This window comes from Fistularia commersonii, chromosome 12 (genome assembly GCF_037954325.1).
Source record: "Fistularia commersonii isolate RoL2024-O1a breed Wild chromosome 12, RoL_Fcom_v1.0, whole genome shotgun sequence".
NCBI classification, from domain to species: domain Eukaryota; kingdom Metazoa; phylum Chordata; class Actinopteri; order Syngnathiformes; family Fistulariidae; genus Fistularia; species Fistularia commersonii.
In genome coordinates, this window is record NC_141295.1 from 20,226,655 (window position 1) to 20,244,559 (window position 17,905).

A 17,905-nucleotide genomic window follows, 5' to 3' on the forward strand; every position below is an offset into this window, starting at 1 on the left:
TCCTTGCTGGACACCGTTTACATGTATGGGTAAAGACCTTGAATCATTTATTATAATGTCTCGTTTGATGACATCTCCCCGGCAGAATAAATGAATGATCTCACCTAAGAAGTACAAATTTTTATTTAAAAGCTGATTTTTATTCAAACCACTTTTAGGTGAGATATGTGATGCCCAGTCACTTTTATGGATGTGGATTGTTTTTCTCCTTGGATGGGGCATTTGATTTTTCGGTGTTGTTTTCTTGACGACCGGTGACAAAAGGAAAGGGCTTCCTAATTTCTCCATAGATCAGGATATTCGTTACTTGGATAACACTTGAATTCAAGGCTTTTCAATTGATCCACATCACCCTCTCGCCTTCTCAGCTGGACGTCTCTCCTATGATTCCAGTGTTAGAGACAATGAGGAATCAGGAACGACCACATCTGCCAAGAAAAATCCAGTAAAGCCAGGGAAAGACGGGAAAGTCCCCAAGCCGTGCAAAGGCTCCGTCACGGGCCGAGAAATAGTTCAGAGACTGGTGAAGATTGGAGACATGAAAGATATGAAACTCTACTACCTGAAAGAGGTGAAGGGCGACACCTACAGGTAAACCCATCGTTGTCACGTGGGGGAGCTGCCGATGTTCCCTGTCACGCCACATTTGTCGTCTGCTGCTTTTCAGACCCTATGACCTGCATGTGGTCCATGCCAGCGAAGCGGGGACGGACTACTACATCTTCTCCCCTGATACGGTGCTCCACGTCACCGAGTCGGGGTACGGGGGGCTCGTCACCCTGGCGGAGTGGTACAGGGAGTCCGTGCTGTGGGCCAGGTTGCAGGAAATCCCCTTTTTCAGCAAATTCAGAACACTAAAGGCATTCACTTCGTGAGTACACAGCAGCCGGGGATCCATGCACCAGATGCACATCAGAGGGGGATGTTTGGCGCCTCGACGACTTTTTTCTTGCCCCTGCTCAGGTGGAATCGTCATGTGCGTAAGGCCATTTTTAAGCGCAAGTGTGACGACCTGCAGGGCAGGCTGTTCCTCGCTGTACCTCATTTCAGGAAGGCCCTTTTCCACTTGCACGGGTATGTCACATCAGAGTCTGATTCTCCGTCCATAAGGGCCTGGCAGTCCAGGGAAGAATAACGTCAAGATATTTGAAGGCTTTTTGTCAATACTCAAAATGTAATATATCCATAGGCTTGGAGGCAAACAGACAAATATACCAAATGTAGACATTAACTGAGCGTCTTTTCTCCTGTATTTTTTAATCCAGGAAAATTTAATAGTATAAATTGAAGTCTTTTCCTTGTTTTTATGGTCTCAGATATTCAATAGCACATCAAACCCAAACACTGATGCAAAACTGGATCGCACTTTTCAATATGAAAAGGGTCACAATTCGAGATCTCTGTTTGTGCAAAGCCTTAGAAATCTTTTTTTAAGAGCAATATCTGAGGGTGGGCTGTGGCCCATCATTTTAGAGGTGAAGGGCATTTTCAACGTCCAAACCTGGAGTTGCTGTTCGTTTTCAATGGTTTTCCAGGATATGTGAGGACCTGAAAGGGACACACCTGCTGCCGCAGGATGACTCTAAAACCTACACCCTGCTAGAATTTGAGGACATCCTGAAAGCCAACAATCAAGTGTTTCGGCACATTTTGAGGACGCTTTCACAGCACCGCACTGTCCTTCTCAAGCAGGTACTGGTCCTGAATACTATAGGACTATATATATATATACAGTGTCTATCATAAGTATTCACCCCCGGATGTTTTACCCTTTTAGTGCTTTCATAAATCAAGCATGGTCAATAAAATTTGGCTTTTTTTAACACAAATATTTATTGAAAGAAACTCTTTAATGTTAAAGTGAAAACAGATTTCTTCAAAGTAATGTCAATAAAATAAAAATATATGAAGAAATATAATTGTTTGCATAATTAAAAGAGTACTACAGATGCAGTATTTTCGTTGAGAATGCTAATAGAAAAGTACAGAGAAGGCCAGAGGGAGCTGCATTGTGTTTTTGTAGACCTAGAAAAAGCATATGACAGGGTGCCAAGAGAGGAGCTCTGGTATTGTATGAGGAAGTCTGGAGTGACAGAGAAGTATGTTAGACTGGTGCAGGACATGTATGCTAGCTGTGAGACACTGGTACGGTGTGCTGTAGGGGTAACAGAGAAGTTCAAGGTGGAGGTGGGACTCCATCAGGGATCAGCTCTGAGCCCCTTCTTGTTCGCAATGGTGATGGACAGGCTGACAGATGAGGTTAGACAGGAATCCCCATGGACCATGATGTTTGCGGATGACATTGTGATCTGGAGTGACAGCAGAGAACAGGTAGAGGAGGTATGCTCTGGAAAGGAGAGGAATGAAAGTTTGTCGCAGCAAGACAGAATATATGTGTGTGAATGAGAGGAACTGGGGTGGATCGGTGAGGCTACAGGGAGTGGAGATCAAGAAGCTGGAGGATTTCAGGTACTTGGGGTCAACAGTCCAAAGCAACGGAGAGTGTGGAAAAGAGGTGAAGAGACGGGTCCAAGCAGGTTGGAATAGGCGGAGAAAAGTGTCAGGGGTACTATGTGATAGAAGACTTTCAGCCAGGATAAAAAGAAAGGTGTACAAGACAGTGGTGAGACCAGCGATGATGTATGGACTAGTGACTGTTCCAATGACCAAAAGACAGCAGGCAGAACTAGAGGTTGCAGAGATGAAGATGTTGAGGTTCTCTTTGGGAGTGACCAGGATGGAGAGGATCAGGAATGAGTCTATCAGAGGAACAGCACATGTTAGATGTTTGGAGAGAAGGTCAGAGAAGCCAGACTGAGATGGTTGGGTCATGGACAGAGGAGGGATAGAGAATATATTGGTAGACGGATGCTGGAATTAGAGCAGCTCGGCAAGAGGTCTGGAGGAAGACCAAAGAGAAGATTTATGGACGTAGTGAGAGAGGATATGAAGGTAGTTGGTGTGAGAGAGGAGGGTACAGAGGATAGGGTTAGATGGAGAAAGTTGACTCGCTGTGGCGACACCTGACGGGAAAAGCCGAAAGAAGACGAAGAAGAAGAAGCATAATTAATCACCCCCTTCCAGTAAGTATTTTGTAGATGCACCTTTGGATGCAACCACAGCAGTGAGTCTGTGTGGATGAGTCTCAATAAGCCTTGGACATCTGCCCACTGAAATTTTGCTCCATTCTTCCTTGCAAAACTGCTCAAGCTCTGTCAGGTAGCGTGGGTATCAGGCATGAACAGCCCTTTTTAAGTCCAGCCATGAATTCTCTATAGGATTGAGGCCTGGGCTTCGACTCGGCCACCCCAGAACATTTACCTACTTCTTTTTTAACCATTCCTGTGTAGCTTTTGCACTGCTTCAGATCATTGTCTTGCTGGAAAATAAATCTTCTCCCGAGCCGTCCTTCTCTTGCAGACTGAATAAGATTGTCCCCCAGGATTTCAGTGTATTTTGCAGCATTCATTCTGCCCTCTACCTTTACAAGCCTTCCAGGTCCGGCCGCTGAGAAACATCCCCACAGCACGATGCTACCACCACCATGCTTAACAGTGGGGATGGGCTGTTTTTGGTGATGTGCAGTGTTTGGTTTCCGCCAAACATGATGTCTTGTCTCATGGCCAAAAAGCTCGATTTTGGTCTCATCAGACCAAAGAATCTTCTTCCACTTGACCATGGAGTCTTCCACGTGCTTTTTGGCAAACTCTAGTCGCTTCATTAGACCGGTGAAGAACGCGGGCAGCAGTTGCTGTTTGCACAGTCTCTCCCATCTCAGCAGCTGAAGCTTGTAACTCCTTCAGAGCAGTCATAGGGGTCTTGGTTGCTTCTCTTACTGGTCTCCTACTTGCACGGTCACGACGGCGGCCTGATCTAAGCAGATTCACACAAGTGCCATATTCCTTCCATTTCTCGATAATGGATTTCACTGAACTCCGGGGCATGTTCAATGCCTTGGAAATGTTTTTGGATCCATCCCCTGAATTGTACATCTCAATCACCCTTTCCCTGAGTTGCTGGAGTGTTCTTCTGTCTTCATGTGTTAACTTATGAAGGGGGTGATTAATTATGCAAACAATTATATTCCTTTATATATTTTTATTTCATTGACATTACTTTGTAGAAATCTGTTTTCACTTTGACATTAAAGAGTTTTTTCCAATTAATTTTTGTGTTAAAAAAAGCCAAATTCTATTGCCCGTGATTGATTTATCTTCTTCTTCTTCCTTCGGCTTTTCCCGTCAGGGGTCGCCACAGCGAGTCAACTTTCTCCATGTAACCCTACCATTATTCATTTATGAAAGCGCTAAAAGGGTAAAACATCCAAGGGGGTGGTCAGTTTGCCAAGCAGTGTCAATTTGTTTTTTATGAGCATCTGCTGTTGAATTATTTCTGCATTACCATTATTTTGAATCCCCAGGTTAGAGAGGAAAGTTATAGGATCCACCAGGAGCTGCAGCTGCACATTGAATATGCTAAAAAGCAGAATGAGTGCCATGAACCCATTCACCTCCACCTGGCTCACAGGCAGGAGCTGAAGAAGGAGTTTGCCCGGGCTGACGGCATCCTGCAGAAATTAGGCAACTTTGCTGCTCTTGTACATCAAATGATCGTGCAGAGTCTGGTCACGATCATCCAGCAGGATGTCACCACTTTCTTGGACAATCTTTTGAAGGTGGGTGTACTTTTGCGGCTTTGTACCACCTCCTGCTTTGAAATAAGAGAAAACGTTTTCAGTGCGTTCAGACTTGCGATAGTGTGACCAAAGAACACTCCTTACACCCTATGGCTGAGACTGGAAAAGCAAGATGTGGTAACAGCAGGAGGTCATCAGGGCAGTTTGTCACACTGTCTTCTGTGTTGCTGCCATCAGAGGGATTTCGTCTGTCTCTTTTACACTGAGCTGCATTTTGACGCTGCCGGTCAGCTGACTCTGGAGCCACCCACTCATTTCTTCCAAGAGATGGTTACACACGCCCTCGAGAAAGTCGTCGACTCTGTCATACAGGTAACGCCGGGAGCTTCCACCGAGCTGTTGGCGCCATAAATGCGAACTCACAAACCAAATCATCATGCAAGTGAGCATTGAATTCGCCCTCAGTCTTGAGGTGATGAATGCACCCTGGTCGTCTTATTATGGCAACTTGGGGGGTGAAGAGCTGTCAAAAAAACAGCATTTTTGGTCAATTGTTCTGAGCTGACAAAAGACAAGTATTTAGTGCACCCCCTTGCATAGTATTGAAGATTGAATGGATCACAAACGTTGAACCATCGGTATTCTCTGCTAGATGTGTGATGACTGTGGACTCTTCCTGGAGGACTTCAACAGCCTCGGCAGCTCTGGATCAGCTCAGGACTCTTTACATCCTGCCTTCACAGGTGTGGCCCTTCACGCTCATGTGATAGCAGACACAAATGCTCATTTATTTTATTCATACTGAGAATTGAAAGTTCGCATTCCTTTTCCAATCACGTCAACCCCAATGAATCCAGTCCCAACTTTAGAGGATTCCAAGAAAACTGACCAGGAGAGTGGTTTGCAGAAATTTGTCCAGTCAAGGCGAAGCTGACCTTTGACCCCGTGGATATGTCGTAATAAGTCATGCTATAAATCATGTGGCATCGGGAAGGACGGGATGGACATGAGGTCACAGTCTGAAACTTTGAAAAGTTGAAGCGGAAACCCCAGAGAGGGTAGTCCTGATATTGTGTTTACAAAAACAGGGAGGACGGTCCGAAAACATGATCCCTCCAGTGAGGTCTTTAGTCAACAGAGGCCTAGAAATGGCTAGGATGAGCCTAATGACGGGGATCCTTTTAAGAGCCTGTCGTGATCCGTTTAGATGATCATCTGGAACACAGGTAAAGAGCAAAGGCAAATGTTATGTCTCTTTGGTCATGACTGACAGGTGAAGGCGATGACGGAGCGGCCGGCCGCAGGAAGTTCAACTGTTGCCATTGGATAAGAAACCAACAAGCCCGCCGGTGGAAGCTGGCCAAACCGTGGTCGGTGAGCGTGCAGGGCAGCAGCGTGCGTGTCTGCTACAGTCCTCTGACCAGAACTCAGCTCACCTGGCACATCGACGTCAACGACTCCACCGAGGAGGTCAGGAAAGAGCAGGCGGTGCTCATGCAGGCGAGTCTGCGACAGTTCATTTCCCCGTGACCGTCGACCCGTACGCACTCCCTTTTTGGCGCCGTCTTATCGTCCCTGTGTTTGTGGACAGGAAGCACAGTCGGAAATTCAGCAGCTGTGTGACACCTACTCGTGGTTGGTGGACATCAATCGCTTCCTCAGCCGGTGGAGTACAGGCTATCTGACAGGTCAACCGGCTTCACTGTACGAGGAGCACTTCAAGAAGCTACGCTGCTGGATTAGAGGAATCCGCACTGTTCCCTCATCCATCTCCACCTCCAACCAGCTTTTTGTCATCCACTGCAGCCAAATGAGGGACAACCTCGGTATGCCCGTTGTCATCCCTGATGTTGTTGTTGTTGTCTGCTGTCTATTTATTCGTAGATTTTTTTTTTGTCTTGCTGTATCCTGTCTTCTGCCTTTATATTTATTTACTTTTTTTTGATATTATAATTCTTACGCTGCTGTGTCAAAGGAATTTCCCCCATTATGTGTGGAACCCAGGTGTCTTTCAGTCAGACCGACTCTGTGACGTCCGTGTTGACCACACGAGCACGGCCTTAAATGAAGGAGCGATCAAATGCATGTGGTTACTGAGCCGACTGTGAATCACAGTCTGCTTGTTCTGCTTGTTCTCTCTGGCGTCCAGGGCCACAGCTGCGACTAATTGAGAAGGAGGTGCAAGAGCTGCTTGTTTCTCAGGTGAAAGTGAACTCGCAGAACCTCATCGTGGATCTGGAGAGAGTCATTGCCGATCTCAAGAAGCAACCCCGAGACTTGAAGGGGTTCTCAAAATATGCTCCTATGGTACGTGCGCTATTAAAAGATCCCCCCAAAAAAGAAAAGAATAAATAAGTCAGTTCCAAGTGGTACGGAATCGGGCAGTTGTATTTTTGTCATAACAAATTAAACATTCAGTTTCCTCTGAGCTCCTCTTTGGGTCACAGAATCAGACCTGAATTATTTATCACAAGGCCTCTGTCTTGCCGGAGTTTATGTGCAGTGAATTTATATTTTAGTATCCAAGAATAGATAGTTTGGTGCTGCGTTGCATATTTATGACACCGTTTGCGGCTGTGGAATTCATGCACTTTAAGTAACAAACAAACAAAAAGCACCGATTTGTCAGCTGACTTTCAAAACAGGTTATGAGGTTGTCCTCTGTATTATTGTCACTATTGGTTCTCAATACTTGGTCTCAATACCTTCAGTGATCATGACATTGTGCTTTTTCAAGAAGACTTCTCAGACTATGAGGACGCAACATGTAAAGAATGAATCTTTGCTCTCCTGTCAGGTGAGGGAGACGCTGAAGCTGCTAGCTGATATGCAGAAACGTTTGGACTACATTCACTCGCTCCAGGAAAATATCCACAGCAACCTGAGGAAGCTAACCGTGCCGGAGCTGGCCTTGAAGCACAAGGTCTGCAGATGCTGGAGAGAAGCGGGGGGCGTTAATTGACGTGCCCAAAGTCATCCGGAGTCATTTCCCAGCATCGGGCGTCACATGTTCCAATGCAGCCCGTCCTTTTTTTTCTGTGAATACTTAGATGCTGGGCTTGTGGGACAGCTTCTTGGCCTCCCTGAAAGAAGCAGAAAGCATCGTAAGCTGTCGTCTCCCCACCATGGCCAACGCACTGGACACCATGTTCACCTTTTTCATCTGCGACCTGAAGAATATGGTCTCCTACGCCTCCTCCGGAGCTTTCCTGGATCCGACGCAGAGGGCAGAGGAAATGGTCTACAGACTGGATCCCATGTGTCTTCGTGCCGAAAATGTTGAAGTGAACCTGGGAGAGCTTAGCAGGACAAGCGAAAACCTACAAGGTGAGATTCTGAAAATCCACAAATAGCTTATATATATCATGCCTTCATTGTTTTAAGGGGCTCTTGACTTGGAGGGGAATCTGAAAATCCCAAAGCAGCTGTTACACAGTTGAAAAACTTACTTCTTTACTTATTAACTGCCCACAAGAAAGTTAGTGGGAGTGTCGGTTCGTGTTGCAGTGGAAGAATGATCTAAATTCAAATGGCACAAATTAACAAAGTAATGGCAAAATTAAATTAACAAAATGATCTTTCAACGTAGCGGCCCTGTGAACTCTCCACCTGTCTCTACCCCTGTCAGAAACCCAGATGGAGCTGACCCTTGCGGGAGCAGAGGTTCGTAAGATCAAGGCTTGCAAGGAGCTGTGGGAGTTGATGGCTCTTCACAGAACGTGGATACGTGAATGGAATATGTTGCGTTTCAGTGAGGTAAACCTCAAGAAGAGCCGGGCCTTATTCATCCACATCCCAACAGTGTCTTCTTTCTCTCAGGCAGCCTTATAGTTACATCACTTCTTTTCAGCAGCCTCAGCTGGCAATTCTTGCTTGTGCTTATGTCTTCAGTTTGGTTAAAGCCTACTTGATCTTGCTCATGAACATGAGCCACGGCCAGGCCTACCATGCAGCCGTCATACTCGGTGCTTGCGCCGCTTATAAATCATTCAGAGTCAGAAAGCCACGAACATCGCACTTGTCGGTTTGATTTTTACCCTTGATCAACCAGTGTGTTTGGAATTCAAGAGAGAACGAGATCCCTGTTAAAAAAAACCCCTGGCCTAAATCCATCCATCAGCAGTGTCTCTGCATCATAAAAACAAACTTCGAGAATGCTCTCCCCGTCAGGTTCAAGTATCAGAAGCTCAGGAGAAAATCGTCAACTGGCAGCGGCAGGTTGTGGCTCTAACGAGCACGATACCTACTCACGACGCAGTGCTGCGGGACATTTCAGGAACACTGGAAAGTCTCAGCCTCCAGCTCGCCGTCCTGGAGAAGCTGCAGAGCCCCGCTCTCAAGCAGGAGCACTGGAGTAGCATTTTTCAAGGTCTGTCACTGATGCGCCTGCCAAGGCATGCGCTGCCAAACACCATATCTGAAAATGTTCCCTCTGACAGGCATCGGCTTCCTGTGTGTCCCGGAGAGGAACGTGACCTTTGCCGAACTGTTGTCTCTACACCTTGAAGATCACCAGGAGCTAATCAACAAGGTAGATGATGTCGCGTGTGAGTGGTCTTCAGCTAACAGGACCAACCAGGCGTCCGTGAATCAAATGCCGGCCGGCCTGCCGGGTGATGTTTCCCGTACCTTTTGCCCGGTCAGATATGCAGGGATGCACAGGTCGAATGTGTCATGCAGCAGACCTTCAGAAGCATTCAACAGGAATGGAGAGACAGACTTTTCCAGGTGGATGATTTCACGATTCCCGTTTGGCAGCAACGACACGGCGACGTCAGAGCCATCATCGGCGGTGAGACGGGGCGACCTCTTCACCTCTGATGCTTGTGTTGACGACTTACTGTGCACGCCTTTGTTTCCCACCCAGGTCTGGAAGCCCTGTCTTCTGAGGTAGAGAGGGACTGGATAGGCTTGTCAGACATGCTGAAGTTTGCTCACTGCACTGTGTTCAGGTCGCAGGTGGAAGAATGGATGCACTCATTGCAACAGCTCGGTCAGTTAAAAATAAAATATCGACCTCCAATTTTAGAAAACAAACTTCGACCCTTTTGGCAAGTATAAAGTAACAGATTTTATGTTGCTTTCTCTTTTGCTGTATTAAGGAACACTGCTTGATTTATTTGAAAGTTACCAGAAGCACTGGGCCTTCCTCGTCAAGATGTTTCACGAGACATCCTTTGGGGACCAGAGAGTGGATCTGGTATGTCTCTGTTCATACAACAGAAGATAAGCTTTGCTGAAATTCCAACAGGCCTTCGAAGGCTTCACTTTACCCTCACCTGCTGCTCTCATTCAGGGTTTCACTTTTTTTCTGTTGTAGCTGCAACTTTTCCAAACAGTGGATGAGACGTTTAAGAACATGATGGATGTTCTTTTGAGTGATCCTCATGTGTTGAACCTGGTCCATTCCAACATGAAGAATGATGGATTACATTGTGAGAGCCTTTGCCAGAAGCTCATCAGTGGACTTTCCACCATGGAGACTATTTCTGACCAGACGAGGGATTTCCTGGATTCCGTCTGTGAACAGTTTCCGAGACTCTGGTTCTTAAGTCATAAGGACATCATGGAGCTTCTCTCCATTAACCCGAGCCCCTCCGTACTGTTGCCCTTTGTCCGAAAACTCTTCAAGGGGGTTCAGTGGCTGGAGCTGGACAGTGGAAAAGCTTCCGATACACAAGAACCAAAGTGTTCTGACGTTGCGTCTGATAGACGGGACAAGGTGCTTGGGGTGTTTGGCCGTCTGCAGGAGCACGTGACCTTTCACTCACCCTTGGAACCTAATCTGAGTCCCTTGGTTTGGCTCTCCGTCTTCGAGAAACAGCTCAGGCTGACCATGGAAAGGCTCCTGAAACAATGCGTGGATGTTCGAAATCAACTTGCACCTTCTAGCCGAGGCTCAGCGGGTGCAGAAAATGTTGAAGCCGTTCAAAACGATTTGCCGTCTTTGCTGGATGTGCTGTCCAAGTACCCCCTTCAGTGTCTTCTTGTTGCAGAGGAGGTAGAATGGTGCGGTGCCGTTCTCCTGGCCTTCCAAGAATCGAGCCCGTCGAAGTTGAGCGATGTACAAGCACACGTCTGCACAAAACTGGAAATCCTCAGCCGATTTATACGCGATTCAATCGTAGAGCGTAAAAATAGATCCAAGTACACGATGATATGTCTGCGCGCTTTAGTGCAACTTGCAATGAAACATTCACACCAACTGTCTCAACTCACGCAGTCGCCGTGTGAGCCGGAGTCGTCTTTTGAGTGGCTAAGTTTCATGAAGTACTGCATAAGCTCGGATGATTCAGGTGTCCACGGAAATCAGGAGTCAGTGTGTCATGTAGATATCTTGGGACACCGGCTGAAATATGGCTATGAATATTATGGCCCGGAGGACTGGGCAATGGTGCATACCACCTCCACGGGCAGAGGCATAATGGGGATTCTTCTGGCTCTAACCAACTACAGATGCGGATTTGTGAGTGGACCTCCCATGTCCGGAAAAAAGAAAACAGTAGTCCATTTAAGTAAAGCGCTGGGGCGACAGTTTGTCATAATCCCGTGTTGTCCAAACATGAGACCCGCTTTTCTCCAGCGGATGCTTTTTGGTGCTCTAATGACAGGAATATGGATTTTTCTGGACTCTGTTGACCTTCTACCACAAGGGATGCAGTTGTCCCTTGCGCAGCACCTTGAGGACGTTCACCAGTCTTTCTCTGACCTCACGAGAAAGAGAAAACAGCAGAGGGGCAGTGCCGCCGAGGGCACCATCAATTCGCAATACCCAATGGCCCTTTCCGGGAAAACGCTTTCTGTGAGCCTCGACTACGGTTGCGTTCTCATCTCATCGCAGTGGTACGCCTCAGAGATTCCGCAAAGTCTCCGATTTGCAACCCGACCTGTTGCACTCACCCATCCGGATTACTCGGTCATTGCGGAGGTGCTGCTGACCTCGTTTGGCTTCTCGGACGCCGTGCCGCTAAGCCGACGTCTGGTGACCCTCCTGAGCCTGGCCAAGGACTCCCTTTGTCTGCCAGATATCATTACCAAGGATCAGAGTAGCTTCGTCATTGTGCTGCAAAAAATCATCTCTGCCTCTGAAATGCACTTACAGGAAAGCGTCAGACATCGAGAAATGTCCGACAAGCCTAAAGGGTATGCTTCAGAACAGACCGATCGCGCGTCCTCGCTGAACGCGACGGCCCACTTTGTTGACCAGGGTTTAAAACAAGGAGAAACGTGTGCAATCCAAAGCGGCTCCTGTGTTTCAAGTCTACAGGGATTAATGGAGGAGACGTCAGTTGTGCAAGCAATTGGGTCTGTCTTGTCACCCGTCATTTACGCCTGCAAGAAAACCTCACAGTTCTATGCCATTTTCAAGGACGCGTTCCCTATAGCGAGCCAGTTCCCCTTTGTTCAACGATACATCGAAGAAGAAGAAGTCAGCCAACTCAAAGAAGCTGTGGCGGAGGATTTAGAAAAAAGAAAGTTTGACTCTGATGCAGAAACTATTCGCGGTGCTCTCCTGCTCTATCATAATCTGAAATTCTCCCCGGCTGTCATTCTTTTTGGGCCCTCGGGGAGTGGAAAGTCAACCTGTTACAGTGCCCTGGCTGGAGCCTTCAATAGTCTGGCTGCCATTACATCAGAGACGGTCACTGCTGTCGAAGAGGGCTCTCCACAGATCTCTACCTCAGCCTGGGCCTTTGTCGATACCGTGGTCCTCTTTCCAAATGCCATGTCCCAGGATGAAGTGTTCGGCTACATCTGTGAAAAACGAGGCTGGCAACATGGTGCAGTTGCAAAGGTGCTGAAGGAGACCCACAGGCACGAGTGCGCGGGTCCTGCGACGAGCCAACGCCAGGCTAACCCTGATCGGACGCCTCTCGTGAAATGGCTTGTAATGGACGGGGAGCCGGTGGGGAAACCGAGCTGGTTAGACTGCGTTAGCACGCTGACCAATCCCGAAGACCCGTTTCTCTTTCTGTCGTCGGGGGAAATGGTCGTGCCGCCCCAGGCAAACCTCAAGTTAATCATGGAGGTCAGCGATCTCGGTGACGCCAGCCCGTCGGCCGTGACCCGCTGCAGCCTTGTGTATTTTGCGGGGTCCGATCTGTGGAAAGCGGTATGGAAGAGTGAAATGGATTGTCTCTATTCAAAACACAGACTGGACCCAGGGACCCTGAAAGTCTGGAAATGCCTTGCCGACGATCTGTTCTCCAGCACCCTCAGTCTGCTGGAGACAAACGCAATTCCACCCAAAGGGCCATCTTGTAAGAACTCCTCGCACGGAATGCTGGAAATAATGTCGTTCATTCGAATCCTTCGTGCCCTCGTGCAACATTTTGGCAAAGAATTCACAAAGCATGAGACAGAAACACATCTCAACGTGAACGGTGAGATCAGAACGTGTAAACTCGTAAACATACGAGACATAAAAGCATACACCGAGTCTTGGTTTTGAAAACACAGATTTCATCACCGCAGGAACACCCTCGCCAGGAAGCCAGCCTTCGGGTGCAGACAGAAGAGATGTATTTGTAGTGGCATATATTTGGGGATTCGGTGGGCACCTACACCCACGGTAAGAACGTCGAGGAACACAGCGCAGGTACAAGCCTTTGCCTGAAATCTCCCAGCAACCGCTTATCCCAACACCGGCCTCTTTTTGTCTTCTTCTCAGCCACTGGCCGCTGTTCGACTCAGTAGCTCGGAAGGTGCTGTTCAGTTGTCGATACAAAATTGAGATTCCGGACGGAGAAACCGTGTTTGAGCACCTGTTTAGCATCGACAGCAAGATTTATTCCAGGAACACACTGTTGACCAATTCCATCACTCCTAAGGTCCGTCCACAGTGGCTGTTGTTCAGAAAGTAATGTAATGCTTGTGTCTAATTTGCTTTTCTTTTTTTTTTCTTTCTATAGTATAGGAAATACACCTATCTCATGAACCTCATGTTGGATGCGAACCAGCCAGTGCTGCTTGCGGGAGAGCCCAACACCGGGAAAACAACCTTGTGTAATTCTCTGCTGTCTTTTGACAAGCCGCACATCAGGCTGCCGGCCGATTCTCCCGTGAGTTCCAGAGACCTGCGTGGCGTGTGGAAGACCATCAGTTGCCAAAAGAGCTGCGAAGATAGGAAGGGCTCTGCGGGACTGCTGGTCTTCGTGGATGACTTGCATGACTCTCCTTGTGGTGAGTGAAATAAATCATGCGGGGGAGACGCCGCACAATGTGCCTTTTGTGACAAGACCTTTCTTACGTTTCTAAATTCCATTGTGACAGATGTGTTTGGGAAGATATCCACGTCTTTGGAGATCCTAAGGCAAAGCATTTCAAAAGGAGGGATCCTTACATTCGATGGCGACCGCTTGACATTTATGAGTCCTGGGACCATCAATTACATGGCGACCTGTTGTGTCTTCGACTTGGACAATCACCACAGCTACAGGGTCTCCTCCCGGCTTTCGAGTCTGTTCTCCATCTTTATGCTTCCCAGCTTAAGCCTGGACATGATACTGTCTATTCATTCTCCTCACTTGAGACTGTGGCTCAAAGACCTGCCCTTTGTCCAGAGGATTCCAAACATGGACTGTTGCATCATCAAGGCGACTGACGACCTGTACCAAGAGGTCAAGAACAAATTTGAGCCCAGCCTGAAGAGACCCCATCAATTGTTCTCCCATCATGCCCTGCAGAAGGTGTTTCAGGGAATGTGCTTGTGGCGTCCGGATATGAAGGTCGCTCCTAGAGCGAACGCTCACGTGCTTTTTCAAAACATCGAAGCAGCGGTGCTTGACATCGCGCATCTTTGGATGCACGAGTGCATGCGCACCTTCACGGATCGATTGACCTCAGATCTTGAAACCAGAACCTTTCGATCACTCGTTGCCAAAGTGGCAACGACACACTTTGGAATTACGTTGCTCGATGAGCCCCGCGCCGACAGTGCCTATTTCCCGCTAGGCACAAGTGTCGCCGCCAGTATCCGACCGCTGGACACCTTGAGGCCGAAACGCTCGAGTCCAAAAACACAAAAAACAAAACCGGGCGGCCTGTCGGACCTCAAGGCAGGATTGACGCCCACTGCGCCGCGGCCTCCCTCGGAAAACTCCAGTTCCAAGGAGAGACAGCCCACCTGCTCTCGGCAAGTCGGCGTGGCACAGTATCTGCAGGACATAATGTCTAAGCTGGTGTATGGCCCTGATCTTACCCATGCCTTGAATTCAGATGACCCAGAGGCCGCTGTCGGACGCGGCTCGTCGTATCAAAAGCAAGACTTTGACGTGCTGGTGCAGCAGCTGGCTGCAGTCGTGGACAGACGTGAGGGAGACCTGCGGAAGGAGGCCGACTGTCAGCGCGACGTCGCCTCCAAATACATAGTGCACCGACAGCGGGCAAATCAACTGTTACACATCCTCAGGGCTCTGGAAATACCCGGAGGGCACGGAGTGCTGATCGGTTCAGACAGGGGCACGGGCCGTAAGACCAATGTGCGCCTTGCCGCCTGCGTCACGGGACGCCAGCTGATTGAAGTTGACCCCTCCAATGAGGACAAGTTGTACGACATCTTGAAGGAAGCTGGAAATCTGACCCGGGTGGACGGAGTCAACGTCATCGTCTTGGTCCATGAAAATATCGGCTCCGATGTCCGAGATGAGCTGCTGGTGGCGATGGCCCACCGGTCCTACCCTGGGCTCCACACGGAGGAGGAGCTGAGGAGCCTTGTCTCAAGAGTGACCGCGCTAACCTACTCGAGAAGATACCAGTTCGACTGCTGGATGCTGGAGAAGTAAGTGGAGAACGCGTCGCCTTCCTGCAGGCTTCCTAAGGCTTGAGATGAGATGTAATGATGTGCCCGTTTAACAGATTTACTCTCGGGTCACTGGATGATTCCAAATCCCTTGAAATGGATCGCCTTACAGAAAATTGGTCCGGAAAACTCACAGGAAATATTTTTTTATTCTTCCTGACAAAGGTTCCTCAGCCAAATTCACAGAAATGTGCATGTCTTTTTGTTGCTGCCCATGGTCGTGGCGGATGGCAGCGAGCTCTCCACAAGCACCGCAGCTGCAGTAGATTATGTAAGTTTTTCTTCTCGTCTTTCATTTGCCGTGCCAAGTTTGTCCGTGTCTCCGTGAACAACAGGGGCACGTAGGGAATGTAAATAAATAGATAAGAGACGAAGTATTCAGTATTTTAACCATTAGACATCATTGTCTCAATAGGCGCCATCAATGCACAGTATTTTCAAAATCATTTTATTCATCCCAACAGTACGAGGTACCTTGCAGATCGGGGTCTCTACCGATCATTTCGCTTTCAATGAGATTTAAAATGGTGTGTTTCATGAAAATACCCTTTGTGATCCAGGCAAAAATAGCCAAGGCTGTGGGCCTCAGTTGCTGTGTGGAGGTGTACCGACCTTGGTCCAGAGAGTCCTTAGTGGAAGTCGCTGCTCAGTGTCTAAAAAACTCCCTCCAAAGCAGTGAGTTACACAAACCTTTCACTGCCACCACAGCTCTGACAGCTGTTTCCGGAAATGTCCGTCCAGACTTTTGTCTTGTTGTAACTCAGTGCAGAGACAGGAGTCCCGGGCGGGCCTCTGCGTGGCGATGGCGGGGATCCATCGGTCTGCCTGTCACTACGCCTCTCTCATTCTGAGATCTCAGCCTTTCAGCCCCCGGACCTACATGGAGTTCATCGCCCACTTTGGTGCTCTCAGCGAGCACCTTCACAAGCATTGGGAGAGCAGAGCCAACAGGTACTCGTGTCCTTTGCTTTCCCTGATGTGCACAATATTGGTCTATGTTTGAAATGATGCTTTGGCCCCCTTTGTCCGGTCGCAACACCCAATGCGGGGCCCTGAACGATACCGGACAGCGCCGTCCAACCATCTGATGCCTGCTTTTCCCCAGGGTGTTCACTGTTCTGTCTTATGTGGACGTCATGGACGAAACCGCCATGCAGTACAAACAAGACCTGATGAGATGGCGAGCAGAGGTTGCTGAGACGCAGCAGGTGATGCAACCCACACAGGATCAGCATTCTGTGTGAACGCAACATTTCTCTGGTGGTTATTGTACCATGAATATATCCAGTGAATACGACGTCTGTCATAAACACGGGTCAAATGCACATTAATATTGCAACCCCTTTCTTCTACCTGACAGCGTGAGCACGAGCTGCTGAAGGTCGTAAAAGCCCGGAGGAAGGTTTTTAAGAAAATCCATAAAAAAGTGGAGGAGGAGGAGAACAAGCTGTATCACCTGGAAGTGCAGATCAGTCACTGTCAAAGAGAGGTGAGGAACCTGAGGGAGCCCGAAGTCCACCTTTTCACCAGGATCTGCACACACACACATACAAACACACACACACACACACACACACACACACACACACACACAGCTGCTGAAGTTTCACATCAAACCTCCCTCTGATATTCCCCTCTTTAGGTGAGAACTGTATTCCTCTCAGGGCTCAAAATTCTGAATTGTCTGAATCCGTCCGACCTGGAGGAGGTTCACCACTACAGAGATCCCCCTGACGGAGTGGTGAAAGTCATGGACGCTGTATGCTTGCTGTTTAACTGGCCGTCAGGCTGGGAAAATGCCAAACAGCTCCTTGGACAACCCAATTTTTTTGAGGTGTGTTGGATTACAGGGATATTACGTGCACAACAACGCTGTTTAGAGCGCCGTCCTTTCGGTGTCTACGGTTATTCATTAGTGTCTTGGGAGTGCCTTTCTTGCTCTTGAGAGTTTTAGTGGCTGCTTTTAGTCACACGCTTACCAGATTTCCTGGTGTTTCCCAGGAGCTGGAGTTTTTCGACTGCTGCAAACTGTCAGAGGAGCAGCTGCAGCAACTGGGACAGTTAGTCCAAAACCCTCTGTTTGTGCCGGAGTCAGTTCGAGAGGTGAGCAAGGCCTGCGAGTCCCTATGCCGGTGGGTTCAGGCTGTGCACGAGTGCTGCGCCCTCCAACCGCAGCTGCTGAAGAAGCGTCATTTGGAGGAGCTGGCCGAAGACGCGAAAGGCCGACTGAACCAGGCCAAGAGGCAGCGGGAGGAGGCCTACCGCTGCCTGAAAGATTTCAACTTTCAGCTGCAGCAGGTCCAGGATACCCTGGCCGAGCAAATCCTGGAGTTGCACAAAGCAGAGAGCAGGGACAGAGAGGCTTCTGCTGCTGTGCGGCAGATGGAGAGACACGTCAGTGCCTGGAGGGCGGCTGCTCAGGTAACACAGGATTTGCCTTTGTGTGCGGCAGCTTATTGGACACGCGG

The 17,905-nt window shown here is 48.5% G+C and overlaps 1 protein-coding gene across 1 annotated transcript in view; it reads left to right on the top strand.

Moving 5' to 3' along the window:
- Positions 1 to 17,905, top strand: part of dnhd1 (dynein heavy chain domain 1) — a 29,659-nt gene that overhangs the window by 3,331 nt on the left and 8,423 nt on the right. The window contains exons 3-32 of the mRNA XM_086156199.1: positions 394 to 591; positions 668 to 871; positions 964 to 1,019; positions 1,508 to 1,692; positions 4,421 to 4,675; positions 4,874 to 5,008; positions 5,844 to 5,862; positions 5,910 to 6,136; positions 6,228 to 6,462; positions 6,786 to 6,943; positions 7,434 to 7,559; positions 7,687 to 7,963; positions 8,265 to 8,392; positions 8,807 to 9,005; positions 9,076 to 9,167; positions 9,281 to 9,428; positions 9,504 to 9,629; positions 9,739 to 9,836; positions 9,957 to 13,020; positions 13,127 to 13,208; positions 13,308 to 13,467; positions 13,549 to 13,819; positions 13,910 to 15,416; positions 15,603 to 15,708; positions 15,998 to 16,112; positions 16,202 to 16,388; positions 16,543 to 16,645; positions 16,798 to 16,926; positions 17,080 to 17,271; positions 17,439 to 17,858. Of these exons, the coding sequence (XP_086012325.1) occupies positions 394 to 591; positions 668 to 871; positions 964 to 1,019; positions 1,508 to 1,692; positions 4,421 to 4,675; positions 4,874 to 5,008; positions 5,844 to 5,862; positions 5,910 to 6,136; positions 6,228 to 6,462; positions 6,786 to 6,943; positions 7,434 to 7,559; positions 7,687 to 7,963; positions 8,265 to 8,392; positions 8,807 to 9,005; positions 9,076 to 9,167; positions 9,281 to 9,428; positions 9,504 to 9,629; positions 9,739 to 9,836; positions 9,957 to 13,020; positions 13,127 to 13,208; positions 13,308 to 13,467; positions 13,549 to 13,819; positions 13,910 to 15,416; positions 15,603 to 15,708; positions 15,998 to 16,112; positions 16,202 to 16,388; positions 16,543 to 16,645; positions 16,798 to 16,926; positions 17,080 to 17,271; positions 17,439 to 17,858 (9,202 nt within the window). The remainder of the gene's footprint in view (positions 1 to 393; positions 592 to 667; positions 872 to 963; positions 1,020 to 1,507; positions 1,693 to 4,420; positions 4,676 to 4,873; positions 5,009 to 5,843; positions 5,863 to 5,909; positions 6,137 to 6,227; positions 6,463 to 6,785; positions 6,944 to 7,433; positions 7,560 to 7,686; positions 7,964 to 8,264; positions 8,393 to 8,806; positions 9,006 to 9,075; positions 9,168 to 9,280; positions 9,429 to 9,503; positions 9,630 to 9,738; positions 9,837 to 9,956; positions 13,021 to 13,126; positions 13,209 to 13,307; positions 13,468 to 13,548; positions 13,820 to 13,909; positions 15,417 to 15,602; positions 15,709 to 15,997; positions 16,113 to 16,201; positions 16,389 to 16,542; positions 16,646 to 16,797; positions 16,927 to 17,079; positions 17,272 to 17,438; positions 17,859 to 17,905) is intronic.